Source organism: Mycteria americana, chromosome 1 (genome assembly GCF_035582795.1).
Source record: "Mycteria americana isolate JAX WOST 10 ecotype Jacksonville Zoo and Gardens chromosome 1, USCA_MyAme_1.0, whole genome shotgun sequence".
NCBI lineage: Eukaryota > Metazoa > Chordata > Aves > Ciconiiformes > Ciconiidae > Mycteria > Mycteria americana.
Genome location: NC_134365.1, coordinates 47,212,690 through 47,229,327, shown reverse-complemented (window position 1 = coordinate 47,229,327; position 16,638 = coordinate 47,212,690). Strand labels below are relative to the sequence as shown.

Below are 16,638 nucleotides of genomic sequence, written 5' to 3'. Positions count from 1 at the left end.
GAACAGAGTGTATTTTGTAGCAGTCCTGTATAATAGCTTTCATGCAAAATTATCAATGAAAGAGAGTAAGAAGTGTGTTGTTAATATCAATCAACATAACAGATTCTCAGCCAAATCCAGTATTTCAGTAAATAGTATTAAGTTTGCAGATTTGGAAGGATCACATATTAGGTAGCACCTTCCCACTTTAACTTCAAGAGTTAATCAATGACATTGCATGAACATGAAGTCAGACTGTCACACTAGAAAAAAAACACTGTCCGTGAATAATAACGTGGATTTTTTCTCACTGACAGGCGGTTCAAGGAACTGGTTTAGCTTTTATTGCCTTTACAGAAGCAATGACCCACTTCCCTGCTTCTCCCTTCTGGTCAGTCATGTTCTTCCTCATGTTGGTAAATTTGGGACTTGGAAGTATGTTTGGAACCATTGAAGGCATCATCACACCCATTGTTGATACCTTCAAAGTCAGGAAGGAAATTCTTACTGGTGAGTTGCACAACTTTTCTTTTTTTAACTAGAGCAATAAGCCGAAATTTTTTTTGAGAGTATGAAGTCTTGTTTTCTGACATGAAAGTTTTCAGTGCTGACATTTTACAGCGAAGTAAATCACTGTATTCCAGAGTGTACTTCCATGCATAGGCACATTAATATCTGCAAGTAAAACCTTTTCTTGAATGCCACAAGAGCAGGAAGATCCTAGAACTTAAATCTTAATGGAGCATTTCTGTTACAAGTTTCTATACGGTCAGTCCTTCTGAGCTCTTCCAGAATGCTTTCCATTCCAGCCTGTCTCACAGATCAGGGAAACAAAGCAAAAGGAAAGAATGAAGATACATTGCAAATTACTACAAATTATTCCTAAGTAGGCCAATGAAATCTTAATTTATGATGAAAAGTTTATTATGTTAAAAATCAGTACAGTTACCCTCTAGAGGAACATATTTTTCCCTGTTGAATGTGGAAAGGGTCTTAAACAAGATGTCCGTTTGGTTTGTTTTTTTTTTTTAAATGGCTAAAATTATGTGAGGTGTAGCCTGTTCATGTAGCTCTGATTGTCTTGTAGCAATTCCTCTTTTTGAGATAGAACATCGGCATAAAATATGGAAGTTAGGTGTCTGAAAATCTTCAGGACAGCTGCAAGGGATGCAAATTTGGATTTCATACCCTGTGATATACCTGTGACAGGAGGGATAGAAATTAAAAAATATAATAAGCTGCTTTAACATTATGTAACTTTATGAAGGAAATAATAATATATTTTCCAAGACTTAACCCCTGATGCAGCAGAGCACTGCTCTTTTCTGACTGCTGAGTACTTAGATAATAAGTAATATTTAACAGAAGACATGTATTTTTTTACTTGATCTAGATCTAAGAATAAAATTCTTCATAAAGGTTAATCAACTGATTTTTCAGAAGTCCTGACCTATTGAGCACTTGGGGTTTTTTGTTTTTGTTTTTGTTTTTGTTTTTTTTAAATTAGCTCTTAAATTCTTATTGAATAACCAGTGTGACATTTAGAAATTAGCTGTTTTCCCTAAGTATGTATGCAAATACCATGATACGTAGTCATTATTCTGGAGTAATGGAGCATTTTACAGTAATTCTTTGTTATTGCATTTGACAAAAAAAAAAAAGAATATTCAAGAACTGCCTTTCTCTGGTAATTTTTTTGAGTGTTATGCATGTATGATTTTTGCTAAACTCAATTGTACTCAAAGGATTACAACTTATAATTAATGTATAAAATTGAAATGCCTGGGTTATACTTCATGCAGTATCAGTGGGATTTAAGAAGGATTATGCCTGCACTAGAGTTCGTGCTTAGAAACCGCAAATCTTCAGTTTTTGCAGAAGTGTGAACACATTTGCAGCTTTTTGCACCATGGTTCTAGTTCCGTCTCTGTTGAGTTCAGGGAAACCAACATAGATGCTTAAACTTATTTTGTGTTCAGTTATTTCCAAATTGGAGTCTGCATGTGTATGTGCTGAGTTATGATTAGTATACCCACCAGATCCTTAGTTTACAACTAAAGATGCATATTTTTGGGGTGTAATGGTAAGACACGAGGGGAGAACATAAGAATGGCAAGGATTTCTAAATTCACATACACATGGTTCTGATGGTCTGATTCTTTTCTCAGGGTCAGTAATAAAACTCGGTGTGATTAATGAGACTCAGTTTGGGGAGAGTTTATCTGTATTCTTCTGATTTTGTCACCTTGCTTTAGAAGTTCACTTTGATTTGTAATGATGTCTTTAATTCTAAATTTCTATTCTCTGAAAGTCATGATAACAATAGTTACTACAAGGTTGAAAGTGATTGGTCTTACATCACAGTATTTAAAAAGCATCGTCTTCCTTTCACTACCTTAATCAATACTAATTGATTATCTGGGATTTATGCAATGGGTATATTCTGTAAGGATATTTTATACTTTGGCCCAGATTCATTTCACCTAATTTTAGACTGCTTAGGTGTATCCTTAGCCTAAGCTCTCAGTGGGGTGAAAAAAAAACGGGCACTTCAAGTGGGAGAATCAGTCTTGCTAGTGCTCAACGTACAATTGATTTCACAATTTATTATGGCTACTTAAGCATTCAGTCCTATTCTCGATGAATTTAGTAGGAAAAAAATTATATTGAGATTCATTATGCAGGATCAAGCATTTGAGAAATATATTTCGCATTGTCCCTTAACAAAAGAAGGGGCAGAAATTTTGTTGCTTAGTGCACAAATACATTTAGACAGATTCTAATGGAAGTTCATGCTGTGAATGATCCAGGGGAAGCCTGTTCAGCCTTTTCATTTTTTAGAATCATAGCCTGAAACTTTGGTTCTTTTCACTTCTAAATTCCAAAAAGTGATCTAGTGACCAAGTAGCATCATGTATGATGTTTAGTGTACCAGTTCTGTTTATTTTAGCCTTGTATTCACATTAAGTTAAATGTTTAATGAGAAATAGTTACTTGATTAATCTCTGCTGTTTAATCAGGACTGCTGTAATATGGCAATTCCAGTAATTCTAGTTTCATAACTTTTCTGTTATGCAGGGAATAGGTAGGATTCCTAATATTCTTAAATTGGAGACGCGTCAAAAAGGAAAATGTTATCAATTTTGATTATATGAAATAATGTGTTTTATATCTTTGCTGTTTCGAACTCTCTTTATTTCCTTTTTGTCTATGGAACTTCGTTATACTTACAGCTCACATTTCTGTCCTTTATTCCAGTCATCTGCTGCTTGGTAGCATTTTTTATTGGCCTCATTTTTGTGCAGCGCTCTGGAAATTACTTTGTGACGATGTTTGATGACTACTCAGCTACTCTGCCCCTGCTTATTGTCGTCATTTTAGAGAATATTGCAGTCACCCGAATTTATGGAATAGACAAGTAAGTGAAGGAAATGTATCTGCCTGTCCGTATCAACAGTATTCATTACAATAATTATTCCTATTTTAAATATATTGCGTGAAGTATTTGCTATGTACGCATAAATACAAGTACGTAGAAAGTGGGTCAATCTGGAGGTGAATCTAGCTTGTTTTTAAGAACAGGTTTGGAGCAAGATATACTGCATCAGGACAGCGTAGTGAAACCCAAAGAGCAATTGCAACAAATCCAAAGAGAGGAGAATGCAGTAAAAGAGGCAAAATTAGAGAGTTAGAAAGGAAGAAAGGAGGCTGGATATGCAGGTATGAGGAATTTATATAGAGATAAGACAGCAGGAGAAAGATTTCAAGAAGTAATAACCATGGCCTAAGCAGTAGATGAGGATGTGTATTCTGACCAGATTGGCAGTATTCCAGGCAGCCTGAGAAAGGAACAAAGCAAACTCTAATGGCACCAACAGTAAGAAAGTTTCAGTTCATGAACTAGATTTAATTTCAGGCGTTGCAATTAATTGTTCTTTGCATTAGTTGTGAGAGAGGAAATAGAGGAAATTATGGCACAGAACAGGGTCAAAACTTACTTGGAAGCAGCACAGTTGACAACGTGACCTTCTATCAGTGATGGCTGAAGAGAAAAGACCATCAAGTCCTTCTGATTTTTTTATGTCTTATGACTGAAATCACCACAATGTGTTCACCAAGTGAGATCAATGTGTGCCACACTTAAGGCATAGAAGAGTTCGTATCAAAAATAACTCATGCCATCCACAGATAAAACAGAGTATGCTATACTAGCATGTTGAAGTAATTTAAACATCTGTGATTTCTTTGCATGTACAAAGGGTGACATAGAATGGGTGGTTTTTCATTTGAATTTTCACTTGTTCGATCCGAGTAATCAGCCAGTCCCTCACCATAATGAAAGAAAACTATAATAAGAAAATTTAATGTTACGGTTTCCAGCCATTGTTTCTGGTCTACACAAGTAGTGCCTGGTCTGCTTACTCATTACTTGGGCCTCACTACTTGGGACACATGTATAATTCTATAATTGATCACATAGACATGAAAACACCGTGTAGATGTTTTTATACGTGCAAACAGAAGATGAAACGGATGACCTGGGTATCAGGTTAGTAATGTCCAGTCAGGTCGAGTTCCACTGTGAAGGGAGGTAGACATGCCAAAACTCAGCAACTTCACCTGTGAGGAAGTTGGTGTTTAGGAGTAGCTAAAATATGGTAATACTTTGCTTCTGAATCAGAGTGCAGTTGATTCATGTTTTCAGAAGGGTTTCTGACAGGACATAGTGAAAAGTTGACAGCCAAATTTCTCATTCGAATGGCCATCTGGACCTCCCTCTGGAGTATTCCTAATATTTTTTCTGATGTATATTTTTCCAGAATATCCTTCTTCAGGAACCTAGCATTCTTGTTTGCAAAAACTGCCAGAATCAACAACTTCAGGTTGTCATAGGCTGTGATAGCACCAAGGGGTCCTGTCGTAGATGAGGATCCATATGTATGTCTTATTAGACACATTGTCTTTGATCAGATACAAAAAAAAAAACCCATTGCATCCAAAGGGATTGCTGCCGAAGGATAGAAAAAAGACAACATGTGAATCCCTGTAGCCAAGAAGGAAAATCTGCTATGCTGGAATCAGTGCTAAAGGAGCTTGGTAGCTTTTAAAAGAGGATAAGTAGGGTGGAGATGATGAAAGACTTTAAAGTGAAGATAATAGATTTATGTTTACCTGGATGAAGAATTGGAGATCCCAGAAAAGAAAAGGCTATCTATAGAGGGCACAATCCATTAGTACATTCAGCTTCTTTTTAACGATGTGCTTCATTGTAGTGTAAACAAAGGACAGAATACCCCAAAGTATGCAGTTCAAAAAAATTTTTGAGAGTTTATATGACAGTAGTTTCACATGTGTAACTGCTTTGAAAACGTATTTATTGCTATAAGAGCTTTTTTGACATGCACATTTCAAAAGGGAGTGGGACCACGAGAGTTAAAACAGAATCAGTGCTTATGCACACTCCAAAAGAATTAAATTCTAAAAATATTTTCTTTTTCTTCTGGCTCTGGAACCATGTACTCCTCCGTCAAGAGTACAAAAATAGGAGTTTTGTTCATATATAACTTGCAATTTTGAGGCACAAGGAGGCAGATTTAAAACTTTACAAAGTTTTATTTCAGCAACTTATATGATGCAAACCATAGCTTATGCATAAAGTTATTTTTTACACTGCAGCACACATGTGGGTTTGAAATTAATTTTGCAGAATTTGCAAGATGTGCTGGTTATATATGTCCTCAAAAGTAATGACATATGCCTGAATAAACAACCCAGTAGACAATATAAGGAGACGTAAAAAAAAGAATCTTATAAAAGAAAGGTGAGCTTAAATATCTTTCCAGCACGGTCCAGCGAGCTGTTCACTAAGTCACTGCACTGCGTAGTGATTCCTTCTGTTCTCTTCTGTTCTGTTCATCTGTTCTGAACTAGTAATATAAGCTCTATTTTTCAGCCCATCAAGTAATCTAAACTGCAGCCATTTCTATACATGCATTTTTTCAGTGTGCCTGTTTGCTCAAATTAGGTGCTATGTATCAATTATAGTACTTGAAATCTCAGTGTACGCACTAACAATAACCTTTTATTCCCTTCACAGATTTATGGAGGATCTGAAGGATATGCTTGGGTTTTCTCCAAGCCAGTATTATTACTACATGTGGAAGTATGTTTCACCTTTAGTATTGTTATGTTTGCTGGTAGCTAGCATTGTGCAAATGGGATTAAGTCCTCCTGGCTACAATGCTTGGATTGAAGATACGGTATGTATATAACAGATGCCATCACCATCATAATGATCATATCTGAAGTATTTCAGAAGTACATGAAAAGACAAAAAATTTGCAATTAGAAATTCAAAATCAGTATAAATAATGACATAGTTGATTTTATCTCAAGTAACATTAATGTAAAACCAACCATTTTTTAATTTTAGAGTAGTTCTGCTTTAAAATGTAACTGCTTGACACAAACCTTCATGCTTTTTGTGACTTGTAGTTTGTTGATGTATGTTGAAGAAATTCTTAAGGGTGGGAGAGGTTGTTCACTTTCATTAAATCTTATGTTACTGCAGAAAGTATTTGGGTGATAACACTGAATAAATAACTTCAGCTATCACATCATTTTTTAATGTGGAATTAAGTATTGAGATTTAGCCACGTCATAAATGTTCCCCTTTGGGAACACATACCACATTGTAGGTAGCAGCTGCATTAAAATCTGATAAGAATGTTTGATCTGTAAAAAACTTGTCTGTGTGAACTGTGGAGTCAGTGCTGCGTGTTGCTCCAAAAAGAGATTCAGTCAAGATAACTCCTGAGAGTTCTGCTAGCTTGCAGGCTCATCAGCCCTCAGGTTTGTCATGCAAAATACAGGGAGCATAAAAAGTCAGAGAAATGAATCTCAGGGACCCTTCTGAATGGAAAATTGTCTGAATTAGCCAGGAGGGAGAAATCGCAGCCAAGACAGGTAAGGTGTAAATACAACGTTGGCTTTACTGTAGGTAGACCAGACAACCACTACTACTTTCTCAGGATTCTCAGAAAAACGCTCTTGTTATGTTTGATTCTTGCCTTCAAAAATTAGAAAGAGAAATACCTTAGAATACCAAACATACCATTCCTTTCCATGTGTAAAATTAAATGTTAATTGAGCTACTAGGCAAACAGTCTGTTGGCTGGTGATTCATGGATGCAGTAGAGGTGTGGGGTGCAGTCACTGCCCTAGTAAATGTTATCGTTTGCATGAGGTTTATACAAAGTGGAACAATTACACAGGGTGATCTGAGACAGCCCCTGTCTAGACCAGCTATTAGCCTACAGAACAAGGGCTTATTTTCCAGGCACAGTTACAGACACCACTGCACACTTCTCTGTTCTGAACATCCTTTAAAGGATCAGCGAACAACTACAGACAAATATAGAAGAAGGCTTAATGTGAAAATCTTGATTTGGGCTCTACTAGAGTGCTCTGAGCATCTCGGAAACTGTGGGACAATGTTTTGGTCCTACTCACTGGCAGAAGGATAGCAATCCTACATCTCCGTATCTATTCAAATTTGAAATCTGTAGTGGTGCCCACATTGTGGGTGCAAGGTGACAAAAAGATGGGTATGTGTTTGAAAACTGCATGCCTTGGTGAGGACTGCAGATGTACTCTTTTTAAGTAAATACGTATTAATAGTTTTTCTCTTGGGTTGCTCAGGCTACAGAAGAGTTCCACAGCTATCCAACGTGGGGAATGGTTGTGTGTATATTGCTGATGGTATTGGCCATACTGCCGGTCCCAATAGTCTTCATGGTGCGCCGTTGCAACCTTATCGATGACAGCTCTGGTAGTTTGGCATCTGTATCCTACAAAAGAGGCCGGATAATAAAGGAACCTGTTAATCTGGAGGGAGATAATACAAGTCTGATTCATGGGAAGAGTCCAAGTGAAGTGCCATCTCCGAATTTTGGCAAAAACATATATCGAAAACAGACTGGATCACCAACTCTGGATACTGCTCCAAATGGACGTTATGGTATTGGGTACCTAATGGCAGATATGCCTGATATGCCAGAGTCTGATTTGTAACTGCAGAAAAAAAATGCTGTTTGTTTCTCCTCTCTCACCGATCATGGCTCTCCTACGAGAAGTGGTCAGCTTCATTTACTAGGGTGCGATCTCAGGTGCTCCACAGTGACAGTCTTTAAAATGTCATGACTGTATGTACAGGTTGAGAAAACTCCCTTTGGATTAATTCTCTGGGTTTTCATTTGCACTGAAGGGAACACATTCAAAATCAATGGCAGCCTATATCTGCCAGCATAGCCAAGAATTTGATTTTTTAATTAATATCTAAATTTAAAGCTTTCTATTGCTGAAGCCCAGGTCTCACTCAAACAATAAAATATTTCTGAGGTAATATCACTGAAAATCCTTTTTTTCTGCTTTCAGGTTAACTCCCCAGTATTAAAAGTGAGCTCAGAAGTAGTTCACCAAACCCGTGTTTGTGCAAACACTTGTATATACCTTATGTAGATATGGTGTACTTATTTTGTTAGCACTAATAATGACTTAGGCTATTAGCTGAGTAAAAAACAAACCTGCAAACTATTTTCTTATGTAATAGCTGTATAGAGCAATAGTACTAGAAAATCAAGGAGTAGACTTATAGGAAGGCAAGGAAAGATTCCCTTTTCACTGGGGACTGCATAAACTGTGGCTGTATATTTTGTGTAAAATATTTGCTTTTTCAGTGTGAAAACAATGTAAGAGTGAGTCACTCCAAGAATCTTAAGGATTGTGCAGATTCTGCATTTTTTTCTATGCTGTGTGCCTAAAAAAGACCTTCTTGATATTTATTGTGGTTACAAGATTACATATATATTATATTTATATAATATACTTGTAATGTAAATATGTATATTATTCTGTATGTAATCGTTTCAAAAGTTGAAGCAAGATGGCTTTTTTAATTAGTCTCCTTCAGTTTTGCTTCTGTTTTATGCAGATAATTTTTTTCAGTCAGTAATTGTTAAGAACTGTATGGCATTACATTTTAACCTATGAATAAAGAGATTGACAAGGTATTTCTCTGTGATTTCTTAATACGCTTGTAACACAGCCTGCTTTTCTCTCAGCTGGACTATCCTAAAGAATAACATTTAACAGCTGAATAGAGATGCTGAAAGAACCTGAAAACAAAAAATGCTAAATCAGTCATCTTAATAAACTATTGGACAAGGACTTTTACTGTGAATACAGTAGCTGATGCAGCACTGTAAACTGGCATGATACTCTGGAAGCTAGTACATGATTTATTCCTTAAAGAGCTTTAAAGTTAGGCGTAAATACTGACTTCACTACCTGTAATAAGCAATGGGCAGAACCTACTTACATTGTCCCAGCATCAGACAAAGAACCAGATTAATTCCTCTGAGGTAAATGGAAGTCTCAGAATCATAACCAGGTATGGATGTCTCACTATCCTACTCTCCATCACTCCAGTTTAACCCTGTTTCAGAGACCAAAAACTGAAACAGGTCTCTTACATAGCTCTGACTATTCTCTGTCATTCATTGCCCACCTCTTACCCTTTGATGTGGGAAGAAGAATTGTGAAGGCTGATTTGGGATCCTGGTGGCCCAAGAGGTAAGTGCCTTGTGCTTGTCCACATGGGGAACAACAGTGTTCTAACACATACAGTAGCTGTGTGTTTCGAGAGTACAGCTTTCAGCACGTCAGTGTGGAAAACGTATGCCAAAGGAATGAAAAGGAGCAAAATTTTAAAATATCTTGGCAACCCAATAAAATTCCTTAGGGATAACTCTTTTGTCTTTGGGAGGATAATGCCAGATAATTTTACATTTCTCACTTGGGAGCTTTTGAAGCTATTTTCAATCATCAGAAAATTGAACTAGTAGCATTAGTTGAGAAAAAGTTGTATTTAATTACCAGGCTTATCTTATATTTGTTAGAAGTTGTGCACATAAGAGTTTAAAGTAGTCGTCTAAAATGCATGTATTAAAACATATGGGGGAGAGCTGGTGTAATATAAGCAGGTTGTGCATTCATAACAATTTGCAATAATATTATGATAACAATTTGCAATAATATTATGTGTATAATGGATCAGCATTAGAGATGCAGAGGAAGCGTGTGCAAAATATTCTGGCTGTGGCACAGCAGCAGCAGATTCCCACCATCGTATCACATCAGGCTTCTAAAGTAAGTCACTGCTCAGGGTAGTTGTCGTGCATCCCCTCTGTGCCCAGTCCACGGAGTGCAGAACTCTCTTGTTCCAGATTTCTTGCCTGTAGTAACATGTTCTTTTAGTTACATAGACCCTAGTTTTAAATGTGAAGTGATGGCCAAATGTCTGCTGCTACGCAAGACCTGTTAAAAAGAATGTGAGCAAGATCTTACTATCAAAGTGCAATAGCTACTTCTGTTTAAAGCATCACAAAGGGGACTAATGCTACTTAAGCAGATTGCTGAAGATTATTCTGCTGGGGAATATGTCTTTTTTTCTGCTCTTTTGCCTCTCTCCTTGAACACGTCTAATGATTATTTAGATTTTCCACTGCTTCTCAATCAGTTGCTTTCTAATAGCTCCAAGTAGCATGTCTCACCTCAGCTTCATGAAATTTTTCAGGCTTGAGAAAGCTCAGAATCTATGTCCTGTCTACTGCTGGATGTTTGATTCATAGTTTGATCGCAACCATGAGTGAACACCCTGAAGTGCAGAAGTTCCTTTAACCTCATTTAGTCAGATGGGCTAAAAATGAAGGCACTGTCTATCCTGCCTGAAGAAGCAGGACTGGTCCAAAGAAATTGCTAGATGTGGAGGTTTAAAAACATTAGAAATAATTACTATAACGTGTAACATCCAAGTCCTTGGATATTAATGAAAGAACTGCTGAAGCAAGGTAGGAAATTGTAGGTACAGTTGCTGTTAAAACCAAGGGAAGTCACACTGCTTTCATACCGAGAGCAAGTTGCTACTTGCTGTCCTTATGGGTAAAAAGAAATGAAAGAAGAGTAGAGGGCAGGAGAGAGAGGTTTCAGATATTTATCTACTTAAAAGCCAGAAAGTCTGCGTGTCATGTCAGTCATAACCACAATTAATTTGCCTTTTTTTTTAAAGAAAAGATCATTGCAAAAGGCAGTCATGCTTAAAATTAAAGAAAATCCTATTTGTGTCCTACACAATCTGAAATAGCCTAAGAACAAAATCATCCATGTGGAAAGTCAAAACACATTTCCAATATAATTTCTTGCAGAAGGCCTAAGGTTTCTGAAACCAATATGCTTTGTGGGATCTGATTTCCCCAAAGAAAGATAACAGAATCGGTCAGCATCAGTATGGCACAAATTAAGGCCACATCATTACCTGCATACTCTTCAATAGAGGTTCTCATATTCAGTGAATTGCAGGACAGACATTATACAGTGTTGTTGCCTATTTTTAGTCTTTTCTAATGTGTCAAAATTTTATCGATACCTTACAGAGTATCATGCAGAGAAGAAAAAAGAGAACAGAGAGAAAAAAAAAAGAAAAAACAACAAAAAGGAATGAAAAAAAAGTTGAACAATCATAACCCTATTCTCAGGGAGCAGCAGATACATGTTAGGAGATGAATCCTCATTCTGGTGTAAGAGGAACAGTTATCTGTCATGCTACAGAGGAATAGTTATGTTTGTGATAGCAGTGGCTGAGAAAAGAAGGATGTGTTTGCAAAAGATTTTTGTATTTTTACTGAAAAAACTTAACTGTACTGACCACCATTAAAGAGTAACATGCACTGTTCAGCTGAGATGCAATGTACTCCAAAAAAAGCTTCCTACTGCTACAACATCTTTGAGAAATTAGCAGAAATGTCGTTATGCAGGTTTTCAAAAACACAGGAAATTTAATATAAACATTTCAATGCCTAGTTAGATTCTGTGGTTTGAGGAAAAAGAGGAGGAAATTGAAAATATAAGATGTGATTTACTTCCTTTGCCACTGGATGGTGCTCATATTTCATGTGTATTGGTAAAATGGCATGTTCGGGAGTTTTTGAAAGGGAAGAATGCTGTATTTTTATTCTCTACCAAGACAGAGAACTCTTCAGGATGATCATGGTCTCGCTAAAAGTCAGAACGTTACTAATCTTTTGTACCTTCAGCTGCTTTCATAGTTATTTGATTTTTTTATATCCAAGAAAGACAGACACAACAAATCTTTAATGCTAGTAAAAGCAACAACACACTGTCAGTATCCCAGCACCATGTAGTACACTTTTAGGTCTTGAAAGGAAGCAGCTCCTTGATTCGATATTTTCAAATCAGTAATTTTCTAACATGTCTTTTTCAAATATCCTATTACTTGCCATGCTTATTTCTGAGAATAGCGAATTAATTAGTTGGCAAATTAATTAGTGGAATAACAGAATCTCAGACTATAATATTACTACTACCACTAATAAGAATAATGTTAAAGACTTCAATACTTCTTACTGCTATCATCATTAAATGCCGAAAGTTGCAATGAGGTAGATGAGAGCTGAGGGAGCAAGGAGCACCGAGAAGGGACAGCAGCTGAAGGAGTGACTCAAGCCTGTAACTTTGCTTCCAAAGAAAGCAACTACTGTGGTATCTGGTAGAGTTTAAAAAGTAGTACGGCTACTAAAAGATGCCTTGGGCAGCTATTTAACCCCTTTGGTAAAGAGGGTGTAAAGCATTGCTCACTCAGTCTGACAGAACCACCATGTCTTTCATGTGTACTGTATTCATCATTACTTAGTACTAAATGAGTGAAAATACTAAGACACTCTTGTCTCAAATCAGCATCAATACATGTCTTTGTTTTTGATTTTTTCCCAACAAAGTACACAGAATGGCAGTGTGAGCTCCCGTGCCGTAGTCTTTAAATTATGGTGTTAATACAAAGAATTTGTTCAGTGAAAAAACAGATGTAGACATTTTCCCTTTTTATTGAGTCCCGTATCTTTTTCTGCTTTTGAGATGTCCTCGATGTCTCATGTCTGATCCAAACTGAACAGGTGGAAGAAGAATATGTTTTCCATCACTAGAAGTTCAAGGATAAGAGATGCTCTCTTAACTAAAAGAAGTAGAACTGATTAGCAAAAAGAAAAATGATATGGAAAGAAAAAAGAAATTTGCTTCAAAGCAAGTCTAGCTGATTTTCAGATTTTTGATTCAAGCAAAAAGGAAGAGCAATGCATGCAAAGGGAGAGTCAGGTTTGCAATCCAAAGAATAAGGAATTAAGAAGAAGTGTTAAAAGAGTGGTGAAAGGGGGTGGAACTGAAATGGAGCTCATTAGAAGGAAGGAGGAAAAAGATACTGTGGAAATAAGACTCACTCAGTGAATGACAAAGTGTAAATTGAATAGGTAGTAGGTGACCAGAAAGGTAAAGACGTATGGAAAAAAAAAAAGAAGGACTTCCAAAAGAAAACAGGATTTGATGGCTATGTGAAGTATGGTGTAATCAAGCCTTTAGAAGAAATAGTCTACAGTTAGATATAGCTGTTAAAGAGAGGTATGAATCAAAGGTAGTTGAAGTTTTGTTAGCATAGGAGGAGAGAGAGAGAGGAGGAATGAATCTGGACAAGAGAATGCTGGGCTGGGAAGAAAGACTTGGGCTGTGTCAGAATCAATTTCTCCTTAAGTACTCAAGTGCCTTTAACAAACTGAAAAGCTTCGTTATTTTTCATAAAGCATTTTGAGATGGTCTGGGGAAAGATGTTAAAGAAATGCAGCCTTCCAAAATTATTTTATTTTAGCTGTCTGAATTGAAGACAAAACTATCAGGGTAAAATGGCAGGTAAGTTGTGCCATGAATTTAAGGTTTAAGAAGAAAAATATTTACTTAAAAGCACAGAAAACTCCATGTATGAGGATATGAGGTGAAGAAAAATGAGTTTGTGACTAAAACCTCTGAGTCGGAGACCACTGTGTTACTGTGATTTAACATTGTAGTAAATCTCCTGAGCATTTGCCTAGCGTCAAGGATATGAATAGTCTCAGCCATTACTCACAGACTTGAAATTAGCCAAAAACTCAAAGCACCTAAGTGATATGCATTTTACTGCCTGGTCCCTGGAATGGAAACCAGATACCCAGCCTCCCATATGCAATGCATCTGGACAGTGAAGTGTTCCAAAATTATAGATCTATAAATGGGCAACATTTGGTGTGGGACTTAAGTGTGACAGAACCCCTTGTTCTCAAAAAAGGAGAAACTGAGGCACTCTGGAGAAACTGCCAAATCAGACAGGTGAGGCATTAATGTCTGTGGGTCTTTACAGAAACTGAGCGTTCAGCTCTGTTCAAGTATAAAATATTTTGAATTAAAAAGTGCTTAATAACATGGATTGTGTATTTAATGAAGATGTCATGAATGTTCTGCTCTCTCCTAGGCAGCAAAAACATAAAAGACAAACTGCTTACCTGACATAAAAAATAGAGTGTCTTGCAAAAATGTTGTAAGCCATATACGTACACATTTCCTATACCTATATGTATACATATACACAAACACATATCTAGCTACAATTCAACTGGCTTCCTGAGAGAAAGCAAAAGAGGGATGGAACAGTTGGCTCTTAGGGGTCTGTCTTTACTCCTCAAGAAGATTCATTTTCAAATAAGTTTAAGATTATTCCATAAAGAGTCTTACAAGTGGCAAATGGCTAAAAGTAAGGTCACTAGATAAAGAAAGAGCTTTTGAATTAGAGGAATAGGAGAGTTCTTGAGACATATTTTGAATTTTCATAAGAAACCATAAAATCTTCCCCAGATCTCAGATCCTCTAGGGTCAGTTTAACAAGGCCTCCATACACCTCATAGATGTCCCAGTGCAAGGTCAGTCTCTCATACATCTTAATTCACACATTGTTATAAGCTTCCTTTTGATTTTGATTCCTCTCTGCCGCCCCAGGATTTCTCAGATGGTTCCCATTTTCACCACAGGATGCACAAACAGCTGTGCTGGCACAATGGATGTGGTGGTGTGGAAACAGGAAGGAAGGGCTCAGAGTGGAAATTACTTAAACCTGCACTGCCACTGAAGAAAGAAACACGGAATTTCACTTTCAGCCTTAGAAATGTTCAGTTCTCTCTATGAAAACTGCGATACGAACAACTAAACAATACCCACAGTCTCTTAAGGGTTTTACATAATTTACTGTTGGCAGGTAGCTGAAAATTAGCCAACACATGGTGTACACATATATGGCCATATATCCGTATAAAAAGAGCTGGTGACACTAAATCATGAGTTCATCACAATCGTTAAAAACCAACCGAACAGACTGAATTGCAATTCTTAAACTTTTTTCCCACAGCCTTTTCCTTCTGTTATTGGGGATAGCTTTTTCTAGCCTTCCATACTTGTCTTTTCCCATTACACAATCACCAGCCTTCAGGACTCACTTAACAGTTTGGTGAAGTACCTGGAATTTGCAGAAGTAGCCTAACAGTATTTATCACACACATACAAATTACATTCTAACTATCTGCATTGGATTTCTTAATTGCCTTTGCAGTTTGAATGCAGAGAAGCTGAGTCTGTATTGCTATGCTGGACAGAAACACTTATGCCAATACTGCACAGGTCTGAAGGAGTCTGGTCCAGATCACATTCTGACTGTGTACACATGCTGCATCTCTCTGTATCGGCTGTGTAAAGGACCCAGGGATCTAATTCTCGTTCTCTGAAACCATTCTTAGGTGAAGCACCTGTTGTGGGATTTTTGTGATATCAAAAAGCAACCGAACAAATCAAGCAATTTGGTGAGGAAAAGAAGGAAGAGGAGGAGGAGGGTGTTTTTGTCTTTCTACTCTCACTCCTGCCCACTTTGGCATTCATCAGACCTTCATGGAACAGATCCAATTCATTAGCCCAGAAAAATGCTTCAATTTTTATTCCACTTTATTTTTTGTTAGGTGGTGAATTAAACTCAGTCGTCACAGGATGAAATGAGTGCCAGAGCAGATGCAGGAGGGAGGAGGTGATTGTACAGTCAGGAAAGGAATAGACAGTTGGAGTGGGATAGGGGATGGACCTCCCTCTTTGGTTGTAATGAAATTATTATATCTGCTCAATCATGTAATATTAGCCCAAGATGGAGATGTATGACTGGATGACCTGAATTTTGGCCTAGTAGGAACAATTCCCAGATCCCCAGGCTTCATTAAGAAGCCTATATTATGTGTACACGAACTTTCATGGTATGTATTACTAATTGAATTCATAATGCATTCTTATTAAAGCAGGTTAATAATCTTCTAGAACAAATTGTGAGAGAAATGTTAGTGCCTTATAATGTCTTTAATGTGAATATAATAATTTGCCACTCCTTTAGTTTTTAACTCTGCTTGCTTGCTGCTGCTGAATTGACTCAGTAGGTTTCCCTGTCTTGATGTATGGAGGATGTGCTGCTGACCTCTCATCATCACGGTCATATTACTGAATGGCTAATTTTATTTTAGAGCATTTCATTATTTAGCTATGGGAATCCATTTCTTCAGAGACAATGCAAATGTGTCTAAGTCAGTCAGATCTTAGATTTGACTCCTAGCACATTTACAGGCATATATGAAGTTTTGAGTAGGCAAAATACTTGAGAAACTCAGCATGTGGTGTAACAGATTTTAAGATTGTGTCTGG

General features: G+C 37.0%; 1 protein-coding gene across 4 annotated transcripts in view; it reads left to right on the top strand.

The window, feature by feature from the left end:
- SLC6A15 (solute carrier family 6 member 15) overlaps nucleotides 1–9,050 on the top strand; it is a 39,192-nt gene extending 30,142 nt beyond the window's left edge. For all 4 annotated transcript variants that reach the window (XM_075496425.1, XM_075496403.1, XM_075496412.1 and 1 more), the window contains 4 exons: nucleotides 297–489; nucleotides 3,238–3,397; nucleotides 6,077–6,239; nucleotides 7,681–9,050. In XM_075496425.1, coding sequence (XP_075352540.1) covers nucleotides 297–489; nucleotides 3,238–3,397; nucleotides 6,077–6,239; nucleotides 7,681–8,052 — 888 coding nt within the window. In that variant the 3' untranslated portion in view covers nucleotides 8,053–9,050. The remainder of the gene's footprint in view (nucleotides 1–296; nucleotides 490–3,237; nucleotides 3,398–6,076; nucleotides 6,240–7,680) is intronic.
- Nucleotides 9,051–16,638: the final 7,588 nt, after the last annotated feature.